This window comes from Cygnus atratus, chromosome 3 (genome assembly GCF_013377495.2).
Source record: "Cygnus atratus isolate AKBS03 ecotype Queensland, Australia chromosome 3, CAtr_DNAZoo_HiC_assembly, whole genome shotgun sequence".
Lineage (NCBI taxonomy): Eukaryota > Metazoa > Chordata > Aves > Anseriformes > Anatidae > Cygnus > Cygnus atratus.
The window spans coordinates 112,220,110-112,240,235 of NC_066364.1; the positions used below are offsets into that span (position 1 = coordinate 112,220,110).

A 20,126-nucleotide genomic window follows, 5' to 3' on the forward strand; every position below is an offset into this window, starting at 1 on the left:
AAATTACAGGTAATGGTGTGCACGGAGGCTGCCACATGATTAGGGTATTCTTTTGCCTCATAAACCGAGGAAAATGTCTTAAAATGAAGTACTATAAAATGGTGATTTATAAGAAGTTAGGGAGATATTCTTGAGCTTTGACTTTAAAATGTTATTTTTATATCCACCAAGATTTCATTTTAATCTATCTTTATGATGGATTAGATTTATTTGAGCCCAAGTTTATATGGCTTGGTAAAACAGACCTTTTTGGGTGCAACAACCTGTAGAGAGATTTTTGCAAGTGTTCAGGTAATACAGCAGGCACTTCATCTCCCCAGGTGGGGTCCAGCGGGTAATGCTCCCACTCACTCATGCTTCCAGCTGCCAGAAGGGCATCTCCTCTAACTTCCCCTTCTGTCCACAAGAGATATTTCAGGTGCAGTTGGTAAGATAACTGTGGGCACCCTGCTGCTGCCGCCAGGGCAGGGCCCATTGCATGGGGCACTGGGTAAGGAAAACGCTGAGAAAAACCTGGTGGTCTCAGTTAGACCCTTCCCAGGAGAAGGTGCTGCCCAGCTGAAGGTAGGAGAGAGGAGCTGGAAGGAGTAGGTGCTGGTCAGACTGACGGGAGCGCAGCTGGATGGCTTCAGGTCAGCTAATATTTAAAAATAAGTAGGATTTAAATAAACCAGCTAAGCAGATTAGTGTCAGCTGTTGCAGCTGCCTGTACGGGAGAATGGTAAAGCAGAAATATCTCTTGAGTAGTTTATGGCCTCGACCCTGTCTGGATGCACAATGCTACAGAGATGGGTCAGATTAAAAGGAAAAGTGAGTAACCTGCATCACGTACAGCTCACACTGACCATTATGATGGTGCTAAGAGAACAGGCATTTGGTTGGACGTTGATGTTTATGTACCTGGTTGAAAATAAAAATAAATAAATAACCCCCCCCACCACCACATCATTTAGCTTGCATTAGCCAATTTGCTTTCACGGAAATCATTCTAACCAAGGGAGAGAAAAATGTTATCCCTGCAGCTGGCACACGGAGCCACAGCTACAGTTGGGGGTGTTGAAACTCTTCCATTTAAAAAGGTTCTTTCTCAGTTACCTATAATTGAATTTTTTCAGGCTGAAATTTTCCAGGCCTAATCATAGCCCAAGGGTAAAGTAAAAACATTTCATTGGTGGCTGCTGAGCGCTCAGCACTTCTGAAAATCGGGTCATTCATTCAGATGTCTTAATATATACTTAAGAGCTGATTTTAAACACCTCTTTTTGAGCACACTGGCCTTCCAGTCAGTCTGCTTCACCCACTCATCAATGTCTAATTTATGCCAATTTACCCAGCTCCCCTGGATTTGAAATGCTATATCTTTCTGGTTATCCCTTCTCAATCATTTATGTCTTTAGGACACCAAGATTTTTCCATGGTGAGAACTACAGCTGGCCAAACAGGAATTATATATCCTGTATGTTTTACACGCAAGATACTTGCAGGCTTCTGGGTTGTACAAAGTGAGTTTTTAGGGCTCGACTCTAGCCAAGGCATATACCTAATGCAGTCTCTGACAACATAAACTCTCCAGCTTACTGAACCTGACTCCATTTCGAAGAACATAGAAAAATAGTGGCTTGCTTTAAATGGCACTCCCGCAGGAGCGCAGACTTTGGTGAACACCTGGAAATAATTAATCGCTCCTTTATTTTTAAAATTAATTAGCATATGATTTAATTTAGTTGACCTTCAAATGAAAATTCAGTTCTTATTAAGTGCTAATGAATTAAAATCGGTGTATTGTGCACAGAAACTTTCCCATGATTACATAATGGGGAGTTCATTCTTTATCTGTGCTAAATCCATTTCCTTTTTTCATTTTTCTGCCAGAAAGCCCCATCATTAAGTCAAGTTAAATAATAATCGGTAGGACAGGTATATGAGAAGCAAATGAAGAACACACACTCTCTCTCACACACACACTCGGTCCATTTAAAACGAGTTGGTAGTCCCAGCACAATCTTGTGTGGACAGGCATTCCAGACTGAGTGCAGCCTGTCTGATACATGTTTTATCTGCTGCATAAACATTAATGGCCTTAATCACTTTCTTCTGTCCTTCCACTTCATAAAGAGGAGCATCTCTAACTTGAAATACGCTGTGTATAAAAGGATCTACTTCCATATGCACAGTAATGAAGCGCTACGAAGGTGCTGCCGAGTGGTGTCAGCTCTCTCCTCGAGAGCTAATAGATATGCATGCAAGTTTTCAAGGGTAAAATTGCAACATTTCTTTGCTCTATTTCCAGACAGTGGAAAGAGAAGCTTGGCACAGGCTGAAGTAAGAGGACACCTCCACAGCATAACATCAAATGTCTTGATATTCTTGTAATATGACTATTCTGCTTTGTTTCCTGACGACAGGGCACTCAGGAAGTTCCGTCTGTTCAAAGACCACATGTGAACTGTGCCCACATGAACTTTTTTTTATGGACAGACTCTCTTATGAATGACAGGAGAGATACGAGCACACAATAATGTGGGACATGTAATCCCACAGTAGATTTTCATTTTCCATCACAGCTCCTTGAAGCATTATTCCTGCACTGTTCAGCACATTCTATTATGAACTGTACTTCCCTTTTCTCATCCTTTCCCTTCCCTTTAAATAAATAAAAAAAAAGGATAAAGAAGGCTCCAGTTAAGAAAAAATATTAGAACTTCATGATAGCATAGATGCTTGTGCTTCAAAAGCCCCTTTGAAGAGAAGAAAATTAACACTTGAATAAATTCCCAACAAGTTAAAGTGCTCTCCTGACTAGGAACGTGTTCCTGAATTAGAGCGTGGGCTGGCGTGAGACCTACCATTTTCTGCCACGGACCCTACCAAAAAGTGTTGAGCTGTGCTACTGTGGGACTGGCAGAACCCTTTTCGTGACAGTCTGCCACTGGCAATATTCATTGAGAGCTATGATAAAAGTCATCACAGAAATAATTCTAACCAAGGGAGAGAAAAAATTTATCACTGTATCTGGCCTGCCAAGCCACGATGTTCAGGCTGAGAGACAGCGGGATCCGTTTTGAGCAGCCACATGTTTTAGAACAGAAAAGAAGCATTTCAGTGTGCTCACTATTTTCTGATCCCAGAAATATGTGGGGGAAAAAAAGGAGTGGAAAACTTACTAGCTGATGCTAATCCAAGTCAAAATACACGTTTCCGTGCACTCACCAGAACTGGCATTAGAGAGACTGCTGAACTGCCACAGCAGGCTTGGAAACCTCCTGTTCTGAGTGGTTTAAACCATGCATTTTGGAAGTTTGTAGCCTAGACTTCTTCACCACAAATCTCGTTCCATGGTAATTAGGTGAAAGAAATAGAAAAACATAACTTCTTTGAATGCTTTACATCCAGGTCATTTAGCTGAGGATAAACTACAGAAATGAGTATGTTCCAGAACCTGGCAGGTTTTAGTTGCGTTAACTCAGTGGGCAAACAATTTGAAGGCTGAAATTTATTTTGGGAGCAGCAGGTGTTTTCAGAAATGCCAGGATTTTGTAAAAGTGCCATTTCCTAAGCAGTAGCAAGTTTTTTGTAACACCAGTATTCAATGTTAAACTAAATCAACATCTAAAATCTGAAAAATTGAGAATATGCTAATGCAAATAAGGATTAAAACCATGGCCTGATGGATGCGGCAGTCTCATCGTTCAAAACTCTTGGTTTTCCCTTAAATAACTAGCAATCTAATTCCGAAACAGGCTCTCTTCCCCACCATTCCTTCCTTTGTACTAGCATGACTTTACACACAAAATATATGGAGGAGAGTCTGTCTCACTCCTTTTCCCCTACCAGATGCTTTCTGTCTTATTTTTGAGGAGAAGTAGGACATCCAAGAGTAATGACCCTTTGGGCTTCTCAGGTTACCATCTCTTCTTCTGCCAGCCTCTTGAGAGAAGAGGGGAAAACATTATTCTCTTAGAATACTATAGGAAAAGCGAGAGGCATAACACAAAGACAGCTACTTTCCTGAGAAGAGGCAACTAATACAAAAGGTCAAAAAACTGTAGCATCAAAAAACCACAGAGATGGTTACTGAACAGCATATCAAAAGGCACGGATGTCATAGTCATGAACAAGCACTCAAAGCACTAGCAAAACATTTGGATCTTTGGTAAAGACTGCACACAACAACAACAACAAGAAATCCTAATCCAAAAACCCACCGTGGGCCTCACATTACACAGCATCAAAAAGCACATCCAATGGGTGATCACATAAATACAGTATACATAAAAAGGCCAAGTGTCACTGAGAAAAGAGCGATGAGTGACAGGTAATTGCCAGCTATGGCTGGGGCTGAATCTATCAGTATTCCTGCCTTAAACTAGCCTTGCCATGACCTTAATCTGTGAAGATATCAATAGCAAAAGCCAGTATTCTGGCAAGGGTTTGAGGGCTTTTTTTTCCCCACAGTATCAATCAATCAGTTGAGAGAGCACTTAAATCAACCTGTGCAAGGCTTTGAACTCATAATCAGGTAAGTATGCGGGCTCTCTAGCATGTTCTTTTGGAACAAAAGGGCAAGATCTCACACCCCGTCACACTTATCTAGAAAAATGAGAAGAGAGTCAAGCAGTGACGCTGAATTAAACATTCGATCTTTTAAAATAAATAAGTTAATGGATGTTAATAATTATGTTATCTCAGTAAAATGCATTACAATTTTCTATTAGGCTTTCTTGAAGGTTGTACTGATGGACTGCATTTATTATAGATAGCACAACTCCTGTTTTGAATTACCAGTAGCGAACATTTTATAAATCACCCAGGCTTTTTCCTGACACCCCCCTTCCACCCCCCCCAGATGCCAAAAACCATAGAGCGGCACAAACAATTAATAGCGTGATACCATAACAGTGTCAAAAACAGTAGGTCTGTGCACTGGTTCCTATCTGCAAACCAACAACTCCACAGGAAAAATCTCAGCTTGAAACATTTAAATTAGATCATCTCTCTTTCTTGTTTCCTAAACTCCCTGTCATTTGGCCCCGTGACACTTTCAAATATTTATCACAAACTAAATGATCTGAGTGCCCAGCACAGTCTGCACAAGATAAACATTACTTTCTCCCTCTCAATTATGACTTCAACTCCTTCTGTCTCCTCTTGATGTGTTTATAGCTATTGTGTTTTTCTTTTTCCCCATCAGGAGAGCACTGAATAGGGAGCTAACACAGCTGAGATAGATGCGCACGCTTAACTTTACGCATGAGTCATCACAGCGAGCCCAAGCTTCAGGCTAATTTCTGACATGTCATGTATGATATTGCAGTATTACCTCCATAACAAGGGGACTTAGGAATTCACGGCATCTCTCCTACCAGCACAACAGCTGGTGCCAAGTAGTTTTATTACAAAGACTTTTGTAAATCAAAATCCAAGCATTTACCTATTTCTGTATGGTTTAACTGTGATTTTAGCAATTTCCAGACAAAGAAAAATACAGCTTTATGAAACGTCCTCTTGGGATTGGGTATTTTGCAATGTAATTTACAATCTGTACCTTTATCCTCACACGGCTCTGTGGCTTCTGATGATGATAGGCTGGCTACAGCTGAAGGTTTCATCTCATCTATAAGAACCAAGGAAATTAAAGAGACGTTATTCATTAGATGGCAAAATGATGAACTGGTTTACTGGGAAAAAAAAAAAGGCATTACACCTTATCTGAAGCACGATACTATACTTGAATTTGATTTTCTGGGCTTCCGTCCATTCACATTGTATTTGCTGGCCATTACTGGTCTGATTGTCTTCCCTAAGTCAGGGGTAAACTTAGATTACAGTACTGCCAGTTAAAGTCCGTATTTCAATTTCCCATAATAGAGAGAGAGGAACTGCTATCAATTTCATGAACAGGCTGCTGTGCTTTTTGCTTTGAGACTCCTTTTATAATTTAATCCATCTATTTTGAGAAAAAAACAATTAAGCCATTCTTTAACTTTACTCATGTCCGCGAATCCCGTTGGAATCAAAATGATTAAATGCAAACGCTTTCCTGAAAACAGAAGCTTTCGTGAATCAGGCCCGAAATTTAGCAAGTCCCTGAAAATCTGTGGTGCATAGATGTTGAATGTCAGAGCATGCTGCTAAAACCATGATCTTTATTAGATTAAGTTAGTAATTAGTACCTGAATTTAACAGACTTTTTTCACCTTCACTGTTGCTTTTTCTTGGCAATTTTTGTGATCTAAAAACTTTGGAAACCTGCTTTCATTTTTATTCTTTCTTTTCTTTCACAAGACTTGCCTCTGGTGATTCTGATCCCCCCCCCTTCCCCCAATATACTCATTGAATATTTTTAACAAGCTTGAAACAAGAGCTCTGAACCACCTGCCATTTTGTTTTCCACATCTTAACTGTGAAGTTCACTGATGATAGGACAGAGGCCAGATTATAAAAAAAAAAAAAAACAAAAAAAAAAAACAACAATGTAATAGCTGAACTATTTTAGGCCAGTCTTTGTATGCTATAACTGGCTTTTTCATGTACTATGTAATAAGAATATATAAATCTTTATGTAATGGACTGGCTAAGACTACAGTTTCTATTTTTTTCTCCAATGTTTTCTTTTACGATATTAAAGTAATGACTTTTGATTTGTCATACTCAGATGAAGGTTATGCCTTTTGGTTTAGAAAATACAAATAAGAACCTGAACATTTGAAGAGATTGCTCCTTACAATTATCTTTCATGGTGTTTAGAACAGTTTTATCCACACAACTGTGTATCTTAGAATATCAGGTCATTTCCTACCACCAAGGAAGGGAACAGAAGCAGCAACCCTAGAAATTACTGATGATGTTTTGTCTCCCCAGTTGAGGAATGTGGAAAGTGGCAGCAATTCATCAGCTGAACATTACTCACTGGAGGTAATTGTACACCTCTCTGTTCTTATCAGTAGGTGAACCAGTAGCGACAAATGTTAAGTCAAATAATTTTTTTCTGTAACGCTGTGTGCTTGTGTCTGAGGAGGTGATTCATGCGTAGGAATGTCTTTAGGCGAGTTACTGCAATATGACGTTTTCTGGATATGGGACTTAAAAAGTCTAGATCCTTTCTTTGACACTCTTCATGAGAGTAACAAAACATGACTACCAATATGAGATAGCACAAGAGCATACATGATATCTCTGATAAACCAGGTATGACAGCTTCTAACATAACAAGTCATAATGACAGTTTTGGAAAAGAAAGAAAAAAAAGAAAAAAACACAATGCATTTAACACACCTCCAGCAGCAAAGTAATAATTAAGAGACGTGCATTCCCCTCTCTTCTCTTAGGAAAAATGAAACTTACCACATTCACTCCAGCTGTTTTGCAAATCAAAACACCAAGGAAATATACATACCATCAGAGTCAATACAGTTGACAAGTACAGTGGGCTATATTTGGCATCTATAGACAGTAACATAACTGAGTTTAACAGGAATCTCTGCAGCTGGAGTAATCCTGAGCTAGGAGCCAAGCAGTATTTGGTACAGTTAAAAGCTCTGCATTGCTTGAGCAAAGAGATCCCCCTGCCTAGCAAGAGATTAAAAAGAGCCTGAATTCAGACAGGTCAACTCCTTCCACACTTCTGCCCGACCAGCATAACAGTAAAAACCCAGGAAAGGAAACATGGTTGTCCTTCAGCGCATACAAAATACCCCAGTATGCTTATCCTGGGGAGGATAAAGGGCCCCAGTCCAAAGCTAGAGGGCTGTGTGCCTATGTCCTCACCTCACACTGCCTGCCACGTGTGGGGATGTAAAGAAGCAGAGACGAAGGCAACAAAAAATACAGAGGGACTTCAAGTACTTGAGGCTACCAGCATCAGCTGTTAACACACGATTGCAGAAGACTGCCCAGGGGAGAGCAGGGAGAAATGCTGCGCTACCACACGCATAGTGCTCACTGTGTGGGACAAACAAGGGCCCTCATCAAATGAGTTCCTCTTCTGGAAAGAGTCGTGATACAGTATGCAAAACAGATCAGACAAGACTCCAGGCTTTCTATTTTTTTTCTGCTGCATTTACTGGCTGGCCTTCTTCAGCTCAGTTTTCCACATATTGATAACAATCTTTAAATCTGATTAAAAAGATAGCTCTCTATAAAAACGTTTCATGCTCTGTGAACTAAGGTAGCATCCTGCACTACTATGAGAAAAAAATAACCAGGAAACGTATTGTATTGCAGGTAATGCTACGAAAAGAAATCCTAGGAAAGAAGGGTATTTACAAGCATTTTGATTGCTACATCAGCTCTTTTGATAACTGCTTAATTCTTAAGTCTTTTGCATTGAACAGAGTAGGGTACAATTAAAAATATAACTAGAAATGGAAAAAATATAGAAAAAAATCTATTGCAAACATGGAGTGACATTGCATTTTAAAATACTGAACTTGCTACCTTGTAATATGTAATTTATAATCATGCCATCTGCAAAATCCACTGCTCGTGAACTCTGGCATTTGTTCACAGTATCTGTAATGTCTTTCTGTATGGATTTAAATCTTCATAACCCCAGAGACTTGTAGACTTGTGTAGACAATTTATTGAAAACTGAAAACTTTAGAAGTATGGTTCTTGGTACAGAAAGACTGCTTCCACCTTTCCCAAATTTCCTTCCCTGCTCCCTGCTCCCCTTCTACCCCATTCCCACCCCCCCCCCCCCCCCCCTTTTTTATTGTATGCAGAGTGCTACTCTGGTGTAGACAGAGAAATAGAAATATTTCTCTCTAGTTAGAGGATCAGCTAGAGGTAGTCCACTTTAAAGAGGGAATGTGGAGCTGGTAGGTTAAAGAGGGAAATCTGTATTCCTGTATTGCAATTCATTCATTCATAATGAATGGAGTTGTGGTCTATAATTGGAGACTTGCACGAGCTCGGAGCTAATCTGGTGAAAATCTACAAATGTGTTCCCTCAGTAGCATTGACGAGGGTTATTGTTCCAGGGTGGATAAAACCTCAGAGTCCTTTAAGGAACTGTGCACTTACCTGCTTCTCGGCTTGGGCCCTCAGTGTCTTCCATGTTTTGCTTCTCCTCTGTGCTGTTACCACCTATCGAGAAAACCACACAACAATTAGTTACGATGCATCTGTTTATTGGTAACAGCAGCAGCAATATTAATTGTCACCAATGCAGCTCAAACTGCTCATTTACAGCAAGGCCCTGTGATAAAAGGGGAGAGAGGAAAAGGTAAACTGAACAAATGGCAAACATAACCAGCTACATTTAAAAGCGTCACATTTCCATCTGGGGAAGGGGGGTTAGATTAAAGATTTTTACCTTAGTAGGCACATGAGAAATATCTGTACACAAAATAAACATATCTTTCCCTAAACACTGTCTGCAATAGATAAAATTGTTGTATGATCTTATTCTATTTATTTTCTAAAGTTTTTTTTCTAGGATTATTTTCCTCCAGTAACATTTCCACAAGAGCCTTGAAGTGGCTGTGCTTCAGATTGCAGAACCTACTTTAATAGCTATGGAAGGTAAGAGGAGGAGAGGGAGAATTGCCTGAATTTTATTTTAAAGCAAAAGGCTCAACACCACTTAACATAAAGTATCAAAATGCATCACAAATGACTGCAAAGGAGAGGGCAAAATAAACCACAGTGAGATTGCTAGGATTTAATGCATTTCCCCCCTTTTTACATTCACATTCATTCCCAATTTTCTCCACTACTTTGCATTCGCATTCGTTATCCATTTTCCTCCCTCCAGCACCCTTTTTGAAGGCAGGTACCAAACAGTGAATTACCACAGAGAAAAGTAATACCCTGGGGAAAGCCAGACTATGGACATGAGACCAAGCTCTCAACCTTCGCTTGGCCCGCTCAGAAACATATCGGGAAATGTGTACTTTCAGTGATGGAGAACACTCTTTTAGCTTCATAACAACATTAGAGGCTGCCGTGCAGCAGGCTGGATCAGATGCGATGGCTGTGCTCCCTCTCTTCCAGCATGGCGAGAAAGACGGTGAGAGCAGCTGACTACCAGCCTTAATGAGGCATTTGAAAAACTGACTGCTGAGCATATACGCTGGGAGAAAGGAAATTCATTCCCAGGCCTGTAAATGGCTTGATAATGATACGCATATTTTTTGCTGTGATCTTTTCTGGCTCCTGGGTTTTTCTGATTACAGCTTCTCTAAAGCAACACGGTTGAAGTTCTTTGCGCTGCCACCTTGCTTTTACTTAACACATGGAGTCTGTTGAAGAGTACAGCAGCAACCCAAATGCAATTAGGTGGATGGAAGAAAAACAGAGGAAGGGCATGTTTTTCAGAAGCGAGCGTGCATCTCTTGGTTGCACGCTGCACTCGGCTAAGATTTAGAGGCTGAGGTATGATGCTTGCGCTCTCTCCAGCAGGCAATACATCTCGGCATCCAGCAGATGGGACTCGTGGAGAAGTGTTTCCCGGCCGGCCCCGCACAGAGCCGCTCTCAGAAGAGATGGAGCAGGAGTTTCACACCCCGCCTGTGACCGGCGAGGCAGGCAGGAAACAGCTGATGGCCATGGCTCGGGCCTCCTGCCCATCTGGTAGCTCTCTGCCCTGACTTTAACCAGCCTTAACAGATGACTAGAAATAGTCGTTTCTTATGACATTAGTGAGCTCTAACCTGTAAAAAAATTGCATTACATGGATGACCAAAACGGCTTGATAAAACCAGCTGGGTTTTTCTCCCCCACTCCCTTTAAATCATTCTGCCTGTCCACGCACAATACAAGGACTGCACGCAAATCAGAAAGTTAGCCCTGCTAGAAGGCAAACTCTTCTCTCCCCCGCCCCTCCTCTTTTAAAACACAGCTCTGGGACTTTGCAAGCTTTGCAGCAGACAATTAATAAATAAGGAAAAAAATCCTTTATGTCACCAGGCTGTGTTTCAGAGGGATAAAGTCGTCTAGCTGGAGAGCTGCGGAAAGGAACAGTACGTTCGAGACAATACTGTAACAAAATAGCGCAGTGACACTTGAAAAATCTTTACCATTAAGTCAGATCGAAAGAGAGTATTGCATCACTGTTAAACAAGTGGTGCCAAAACAGAAAGGATTTCATTATGGCCAAGTGCAACGTTTTGCTTCGCACAGAAGGACTTCATATTCAGAAAAAGCAGGTCATGCATAAACAGTAGCTCCCGATACGTCACTGAAAATCATCTCAGCAATTACCTTACTGCATTCACAACGCAAAGCCACAACTCTAGATGATACTTGTTGCTACATCCATTATAATAAGCATGACTATAACCATGAGTTATTTGGCTAAAATACGGTATTTAAGGGATTCATTCATATTTATTTCGAGGGACTACACCTTTTTTTAAAGTCACTTTCCCATACCCAACTTACACCTCAAAAGAAAGCTTAACAGGTCACCTCCTTCACCAGATTATTGGACAGTGCACATATTCATCAGTACATTTTGTCCATCCTAAGGCTATTATTTCACTAGGGGTTCACTGTTTAAAACTGGAATAATGGAATGATAATTACAGCACTGTATATTGGATTCTTAACACGTTTTCCATGTAACACTTCATTTTGTTCCTCTCAAATGAAAAATGTAGAAGACTTTAAGCAAAAGTTTCACCTCTTGTACTCTGACCCAGTCTAACAGACTGACTGGACTACGACATGAGAATTAATCTTGATCAGCATACGGAAAGTACATGTTGTGCCTGCAAAGTGACTTTGCTAGAATTAGAGAAAGGGAAACACTAAAAAATTAAGAGCGGGCAAGTGATCCTGAAGGCAGTGACTCGCAGAGTGAAGGGTTAAGCTCTGTTTGGCCTGGAGAACCTCTTCATCTCAGGAGAAAGGGAGGAAGCGGAGTAAGAACACTCCGGTAAGAAAGCCAACTGTTGGCTGGAAAAGTGGCTAATCCCAAAGCATTTGACAAACATTTTTTTCCATTTTTTTTCTTTTCTAATGAACCTCTCACCAAGCGTCTTCTACTGAAGAGGCTTTCAGTAATTATTGCTCTCCATTGGAGCTGGGTGCTGAGAAAATGGGAAGGCTTTAAGTAGCACATGCTGAAGGCAAAGAACTGAAAACATATTTTAGAAGAGAAGCAAGCCTGTTTTTCACCATATTTTTATTCACCCCTGCTCTCCTTTTCTCCAGGCAGGAAATCCAGACCCTGTGCATTTCCCTTGAGTCTTCCCCTTGATGTTATTAATACTAAAAATGTCTTTTCTTACTGGATGGCTTCTACAGTGTCTGCCATCCTTCTTTTTCCACTACTGCAGCTACTGGCGATTGCATTTCCTTTAGGTGAAAACTGTCCTCGCAATATCTGCCTTTTCATTATACTGGTAATTGAACAGCGATCTGTCACTCACTCCAAAGGAGATGGAAAAAGTGGCAAATGACATGTCGTGTCATTTTAGGCCAGCAAATGTAAACGATTTTTAGCCACATCAAAAGACAAATGGGAACATCTGTTTCTGTTCCCCAGCATGGCAGTCAGATGAAAAAACAGGACCTTGAGAATTACAGTAGCACGATACAAAGAAAATAAGCACATCAGACACTAAAATATCTACTCCTGGCCATGTATTTTCCTTTCCTGTGCCAAGCTGACTACTGCAGAGTAGGAGCTTGCTCTCCCCTCTTGGCCTTTTTCTTTGGGATCAGCAAGGAAATTCTCCCCAAATGATATATACCCTCATTTATATTTGGTAGCAAACAGGCTAAGCAGCGATCAATCAGCACACTCAGCAAGCTGGCAAACCCGGCAGCACTTCTAACTAAGCTAGAAAACCGGATACTCTATGAGCGTCTGCCCACTTTATGTTAAGGAGAGGTATTTAGCATGCACAGTGATATGCCAGCTGCAGGAGCAGCCCCAAAACAAAGCAGATGATATGACAAATAATAAGCCAGCAGTCAGATGGGAGAGGGCTGAGACAAGAACCCTGTGAATGTCCAGGGGACAAGCTCTCAGCAGCAGCACCAGAGCAGGTTTTAGTATTCTTCCCATTTGCTCTGCCAGAGCCCGGAGGCGCATGGCTTTTTACATCTTTCACTGCTCTTGCAACAAACATGGCAAGTCAAAAATATTAATAGTCTGCTGGCCTCTTGGCTCTTCCCATTTCAGAGCTGAATGAGTGCCAGATTCTCAAACACCTACTCCTCAGCAGTCCCTTTCTTCATAAGTAGTCAGAGACATTTTTAGAGCTAAGACTATAGTCAATGTCAAAAACTGGTGCAAAAAGACATTTTTCAGAAGAAAACAGAATTACAGATAACATGCTTTTAGTCAAAGGAAGAAATTCTGCCTAACCAGTCTACTTCTACCCTTCCAATATAGAAGTTATTAATAATAAAGTTATTTTCACTAGGCAGAAAGTAGTACTCTATCGGCCATAGAGCATCTACAGTCAGAGTAAGGCTCTTTCAGACTACCTCCTCCTTCCTAGAGAAGGAATAAATGATGCAGAGGGCCAGCGCCTGAGGGTCACATCTCATTTGTCCTTCCTGGATATCTGTGTGTGCATCACAACCCCGAGCACCAGCTTTGACCCAGTGAGATCCTCGCGTGGCTCCTACTATCCCAGGAGCACCCCCGGTTCTCCTGGGGGCAACCAACCATGCAAATCCCCCATGGTCAGGCAGGCAAATCTCTCTCAAAGCGGGGCCATGCTTCTGTGACAAATGTGAACTGGGATGTGGCAGATAAGAGATGCCACAGTTTTGATTTGTCCTTTTTACAGCACAAAAATATTGTCGCGGCAATCATACTAATGATGTGAAGGTTGTTCTAGGATAACAGGGAAACTAATTAATGAGAAAATTAAAAATACAGGCCCCGATCTTACAGCTGTTGCATTCTACGCACATGAGCAGATCTGCAGACTTCAGTGAAACTCCTAATATACAAAAAGAAAGCACACACAGATCTGTATATACACTCAAGACCATACAGCCTGCAACCATTTTCAGGCTGTTCCAATGGCAAAATGATATCAGACATAAAACAAAAAGCAGATACACACGAAGGCCATTATTGTAGAACTACACATGCATTAAAATGAATCATTAGGGTGGTGGCCTGAGGTTACTGAACATTTTCAGTTTGCATTTTAATTTATTTTAATTAAATTATGATTTAGGTCAGTTTTAATCACTACTTGCATATAACCCCTGTAGGGTAAATTTTAGGAGGGGTAGTAAAGAATTATCTGCAGTAATTGTTTAATGAAGTTATGAGACTTATTCCCCCCTTGCCGTTTCAACAATGTTGCTCACTGCAGACAGGGACCTGAATGCTCTGCTATCAATGCACTGAGCCTTGCGAGGCTGTCAGCCTAATAAATAACAGGTTTTCATTTTCATGCGGCATTTTGTCAAGAATTGTTGGGGAGCGTGGGAAAAGAATGAGAAAACTGCAACTCATGAGGATTATCTCAGAGGTTAAAAATAACACCATTGTATTTCACTGTTTAACATCCTGAGAAATATGGGAGCCTAATCTAAAGCCCACTGAAGTTGCTAGGTGTGTTCCCCTTCCCTCTCTCCTCTGTGGATCACAAGGCAAGCAACTCTGCATCACTCTACCTTTGCTAGCTAGGGAAGAACCAGGGGACAACGTGTGGTCCAACAGCTACAGCACCAAGTGAGGTGCTTAGAAGACAAAAGCACTCAGATTTCTCTCAACCCTCTTCATCCATAATGTTGCTGGGAATGTTGTGCTAGGCTGGTTTCTCAATGGATGTAATATTCTTCTGCGTGACACATACCGTGATTCAGATTTTGCAACACAGGTGTCTGGCAAGAGACATCTGAAATTTCACTGCCAGAGCTGCTGATCATCGCTATTTCTGACAATCTGCAACTGTGTCTGTTCAAAACAGATGAAAGCAGACATCTCCTGGAAGCCTGAGCTCTCCAAAACAACCGGAGTATGGACGTCATGCCCTAGACACCATAAACAGTCCATAGGGAGAACAAAGATACAATTTGCACTTTGATGCAAAAAATACACAGAGTGCTGTGCAAGTATTCCTATTCATATATTGTTATAGGGTAGAAAATTGGACAGAAACTGCTCATGTGATTTGATGCGTGCTGAAGAGCAGCAAGCAGAGGCAGAGCTCAGAGCAGAAGGGAGGAGTCCTGACTCCCATCCCTACAGGCAGTTCTATTTACCAGAAAGAAAAAGAAAGGAACCCCATACATGAAGGTGCATGATATGATCATAAATTTTTCGTTACTATGTCAATTTATTACCCGTTCGTACTTTCTTGGTGTGCCTAAGAGACTAGGTAACTGAGCACCATTAAGGGCTGTGGCACAGCTTCTTCTCTGAGCCATAAAACATAAAAGGTATCTCATTTTTTCCTTTTTTATTTTTTATTTTGCATATAGTTCCTGATATCATGTGGTGCAGCAATGTAACAAAGTGAAGAAATGGACAGGGAAACCAGACAGGAGATCAAGCTTGCTAAAACATCATGAAACACGAACCAAAACAAGCGCATTACCATTTTGCCTTAACGTTTCAGAATTAAGGGACTAACTCTGTCTTCTGTGCTGGACCTGAACTATCACAATGCTTTACTGTTATTCACTTAACGGTTAGAAATGAGAAAGGAATTCTGTGACAGATGAGTCCCCTGCAGGTATGTCGGTTTGTCACTGTGTATAATTCTTCTTTGACAACATTGCATTAGTCAGTTTACTAACCTAGTATTTTGCACCTTAGCTCATCTCAGGAGAAAGAAAATCTGCTCTGATGCATGTAGTGTGAAAACAGGAATTGCAACTGTTTGCCTGGTACAGTTTACATACACATTCATCTGGCTGCTAAAAGAAACCCGAGCATTTAAATGGTTGAGGCAACAGGACGGTGTGTCACCTGAGGAGGCCAAAATGAGCTGCGTTTTCCAAGCTGCCTCGTGTGACCACTGCACAGCAATTTAATGAAAGAGTGGTAGCCACTTCGGCAATGAAAAGAATCTTCTAACAGGGGGTTGCTCAGAGAGCAAATATGAATAAAAATACAGATAACGTCCTGTTTTTTCCCTGATTAAGTGGAAAGTGATCACCTGATACTCTGAGAGCTGTAATCAGTCAAGACAGATGGTAGACTTCAAAACAAGAGTGAAAAAAGAAGCTATCAACCAAAGTGGATAGGGGTTAATAGCATCACTTTAAATATAACCAATCTACATTAAGGTGAAACATTTTACGGACATGTTTGATACACAAGCTTTCCAGGGAATTTCATCTGTAGTACTTTATCTTAATTTAATTTTTTTTTTAAGGATTTAGTTTGGTGGTAAAAAGAATGCAGTAACTTCTAAGCTACTTTAATAAGAAGTAGCACTTTTAAGGCTGAACAAGAGTGTGTGTTTTTGAAGCATAATTATGTGTCTAGATGTTCATTTCTGGTATATTATCAATGGAGCAGAAATTTATTGAAGAATATTACTGCCCTGTAGGATGTAAGGAAGAAATGTAGCTACAATTTCTCAAATGATAAAAGAATTGCCTGTATGAATCAAGTAACATTTTCAAACTTAATCAGAAGTCGACTCCTGTTAATATTAATTCATACCTTAAAGAGAAAATCAGGGCTGCATAGTATTAGAAAGACCATAGGAAAGATGCTTTGAACATTGCTGTGCAGAGCTAACATGCCGCAGCTGTTGTAGATGCCTCCCCAGCCCCAGGGAAGGAGCACAGGCCCCAGCACTGCTGACTTCTGCCAGTGCATACGCTCTATTCCCCACTCTATGAAGCAAGGCAGAGAGCAGCAAAGCTGCAAAAATCATGGTATAGAAGGGAGAAGCAAGAAGGGGAAGCCTTACACTAATATTGCAAATGAGGGATTAAACTGTAAAATGAGTTTTATTTTCTAGTCCCAAGACTATGCATTTTTTGTCGCTGGACAAAAGCTTTCTTGGTGAAGCAATGAGGTGCGAGGGTGTCTCCTCCCTCTTGGTGAGAATCCTATCTCATTGCCATGACCTGCTGAACCAAAGAGTTGTTGAGATAAGATGGAACTCCATTTAGCCTCATTTCTAGCGCATACTCAAATCAGAAGACTGGCATCTGTAGATGCAGCATGACTGGAGTGAGGCAGGAGCTTGCTAGTGAGCCCTGACTGCTGACGTTGCTGAACATTTCAGATGTTTGATGTTGCCCTTGAAAGCTCTGAGGTTGGTAGTGCAATGACCCCCATCAGGCAACAGAACCAACTCTACCAACTATCCTAAAGGTGATTTGTGTTCATTTTGATCCTCCTGACTTGGCTTATCCATCAAACCGTTCTTCTTCCCACCAGGAGAAGTGAAAGCAGGCTAAGTTCATCCTAGATGAGCAATTCCAACAGACCAGCTCCTCACACCTATGCTGGGCCTCAGCTGAGGTGACTGCGAGACCAACAGGCTATCAATCTGTTGGAAGAATCCAGTACTTCGTTCTGGAAGGAGCTGAGGAGAAAAGCTCAAGCGAGACACCTTGCAGAACTCCACTTCTGTCTTCACATCCCTCAGTGGAGAACAAGTAGGATCCTGACCTCGGGAAGGCACAGAAATGGCTTTTGCCACATGGATTGATTGGCTTTCTCCTGGAGGAGAAGAAAGATCAGGCATTTATGCTGCTGTTATCGGCTGTATTAGTCATCTTTGATATGACATTGATCACCTGCAGGCCACAAGGGAATAGATGAAGCAGCTCTTGGGCAGGCTCCATTTTATATCTCACTGAGAAATCCGGAAGGAAGGAAATGGCAAACAGCTATGCTTCTCCCAGCATCAAGAAAAACTACTGCATACCCCTCACTGTTCAGCACACATAGGAGGCCATTTGGGGAGATAAAGAGAAATAAGGAACATTTTAAAATTCATTAGATTGCTTTAAAAAGAGCTTGATTTTGCTTGGTAGGGATGAGTAGGATGAGAACACGTGACCTTTGGCATTTGTGCTAGTTCACGGCTGCTGTGCTGAGCACTATTTTGTTTATGTAATTACTTCATCCTTGCATTATGAAGCTAGTGAAGACATCCCAAACTTGGTTTAGTGCAAAAAAATAATCTATTCTTCTAACTTCAGACTTTATAATCGCTTTGTCAATGACCAAGGGAAAGGCAAAATCATCACTGGCTGATTTTACCCACCCTGCAGGACCCAGGGAAAATAAATAAATAAATTACACTGCATGTTTGCACATGTAAAACCTGAAATACTGCAGGGAACCTGGCAGTAAAGAAAGTTTCTCTGTGTATCCAGCATATTCACTTCTCCAAATACAACAACTGACAGGAGAATCTGCTATGCAGTTCACATTTGCTTTTCGCTATCAATGGTCTGAATGCAGAGAACAATATATCTAATAGCATAATAACAGACACCATTAATACTTTAGAGGTTCAGTATAAAATTGCTTTCATTAGCATGTCAAGTGTTTATTTTAGCTTACTGCAAAACAAGATCCTTACATACAGCCACTTATCCGACTTTCCTTGATTGCGGAGAGGGAAGTAATGAAGGAGCCTACTTTCTGTGATCTTCTGTGGAGACTTTTACACGCACTGAAAAGATATTGCTCCATTACCTCCAGCCAATGAACCAGCTTGGCATGCCGTAGAAAATATTACTGCAGAAATATTACTGAACCTGGTAGAATAGTTTTTACCAGCTGCCACGAGGGCACGCATCTCAGGGTGGCGGGAGGCTGCTAAAACAGCAAGCTGTACTCCCACTGTCGGTCTAAAAGGGCACTGACAGCTACGTAGAGGAAAAAATATCTGGTGCTTCCTTTGTCTCAGTGTATATTCGCTAAATATTTTATACCTGGTCATGGCACCAAGGGGAAAATAATATATTGTGTTAAATGTAAGTATCTTTGGACTAGGTTTTATTGCTAAAAGCTACTTATTTTCTTTTTTCTTTCTTTCTTTCTCTCTTTTCTTTTTAAAGAAAAAAACAAAAACAAAAAAACACTCTGTGTACATAAAGCATGTTAACTACCTGAAGGTTAAAACGCTCTGAACACAAAGCACTTGTGTTTCACCATGAGGAAAATTCAGCAAAGTTGACCTCAGACAGAGTTCGGCTTTAGTGTGTTTTATCTGTGACTGCTTACATGCATTAGGTATCCAGAAATCTTACAAAAAAGATTTCTTTACTTCCTTGGAAGTGAAGCCAAACCCCTACCTATCTAAATAAAATCATCCAGACATGCGGTCACATGGTTCTGGTTCATGTCACGTATTCACAGCTTTTGTAATTGTCGAAGCTGCATGTTAACATTGCTTTCAATTAGTCAAAACCAACAGCTAATAATTAGAACAACAGAAAGTAAGTCCTATTCTCAGACAAATGTGTGCAAATCCCATTTACTTAAATGGAAATGACTCACAGGTGTGCTGCATTAGACTCTGGCCACTCTGCAACTTTATAGGAATTCAGTGTCTGGAGCCTAGTTGTGTGATTCCTCTTCAAAACAGAGGCACAGGTAATTCCACCGACATCTGATCCAGGTTCCCCCGCACCTCCCTCCCCAGCAAACGCTTTAATTACTTTTTTTCCCAACACAACAACTCAACAACTCTGAAGTCTAAATTGAGACTTTCAATCCTGAACATTATAGGCTTGATTTCTGCCTAAGGAGAAAAGGACTCCGTCACCTGCTAGATTAAATTCTGCAGCAGTGATTATGTGTTACAGGCCTCAACTCTGCATCAGCAAAATCTACTGTGCAGCATCAAATTCAGGGAGTTCAGGCATTTTACAGCTCGAGGGTAATGCAATCATTCTACTGCCACGCTATTTACTGCACCCTTCCGACGCATTTGTTTGTATTCCACAAAGTGAACTGTAGGTCACCAGGAAAACATTGACAGGAATAGTAAACTAGGGGACTGAATTTAGTAAACCACAGAAATAGTTAGTGGAACGTCGTTTCTTTTTCCAATGGAAAGAAAAGTTTACAGTTTTCTGACACTTTTTTCCCCCCTCCTCCTCCTCTTTTTTTCTTTTTTTAAGACACTGATACAATGAAGGTTTTTAGTAGCACTCATATATATATCATAAAAACTATTATTGTTTTCCCTATTTAGGAGTATGGAAAATGACACCAT

At 40.9% G+C, this 20,126-nt stretch overlaps 1 protein-coding gene across 2 annotated transcripts in view; it reads right to left on the bottom strand.

Annotated features, from left to right (window-relative positions):
• MACROD2 (mono-ADP ribosylhydrolase 2) overlaps positions 1-20,126 on the bottom strand; it is an 861,356-nt gene that overhangs the window by 41,692 nt on the left and 799,538 nt on the right. For both annotated transcript variants that reach the window (XM_035553017.1, XM_035553016.1), the window contains exons 12-13: positions 9,025-9,087; positions 5,546-5,614 (exon numbers count right to left, since the gene is read on the bottom strand). In XM_035553017.1, coding sequence (XP_035408910.1) covers positions 5,546-5,614; positions 9,025-9,087 — 132 coding nt within the window. The remainder of the gene's footprint in view (positions 1-5,545; positions 5,615-9,024; positions 9,088-20,126) is intronic.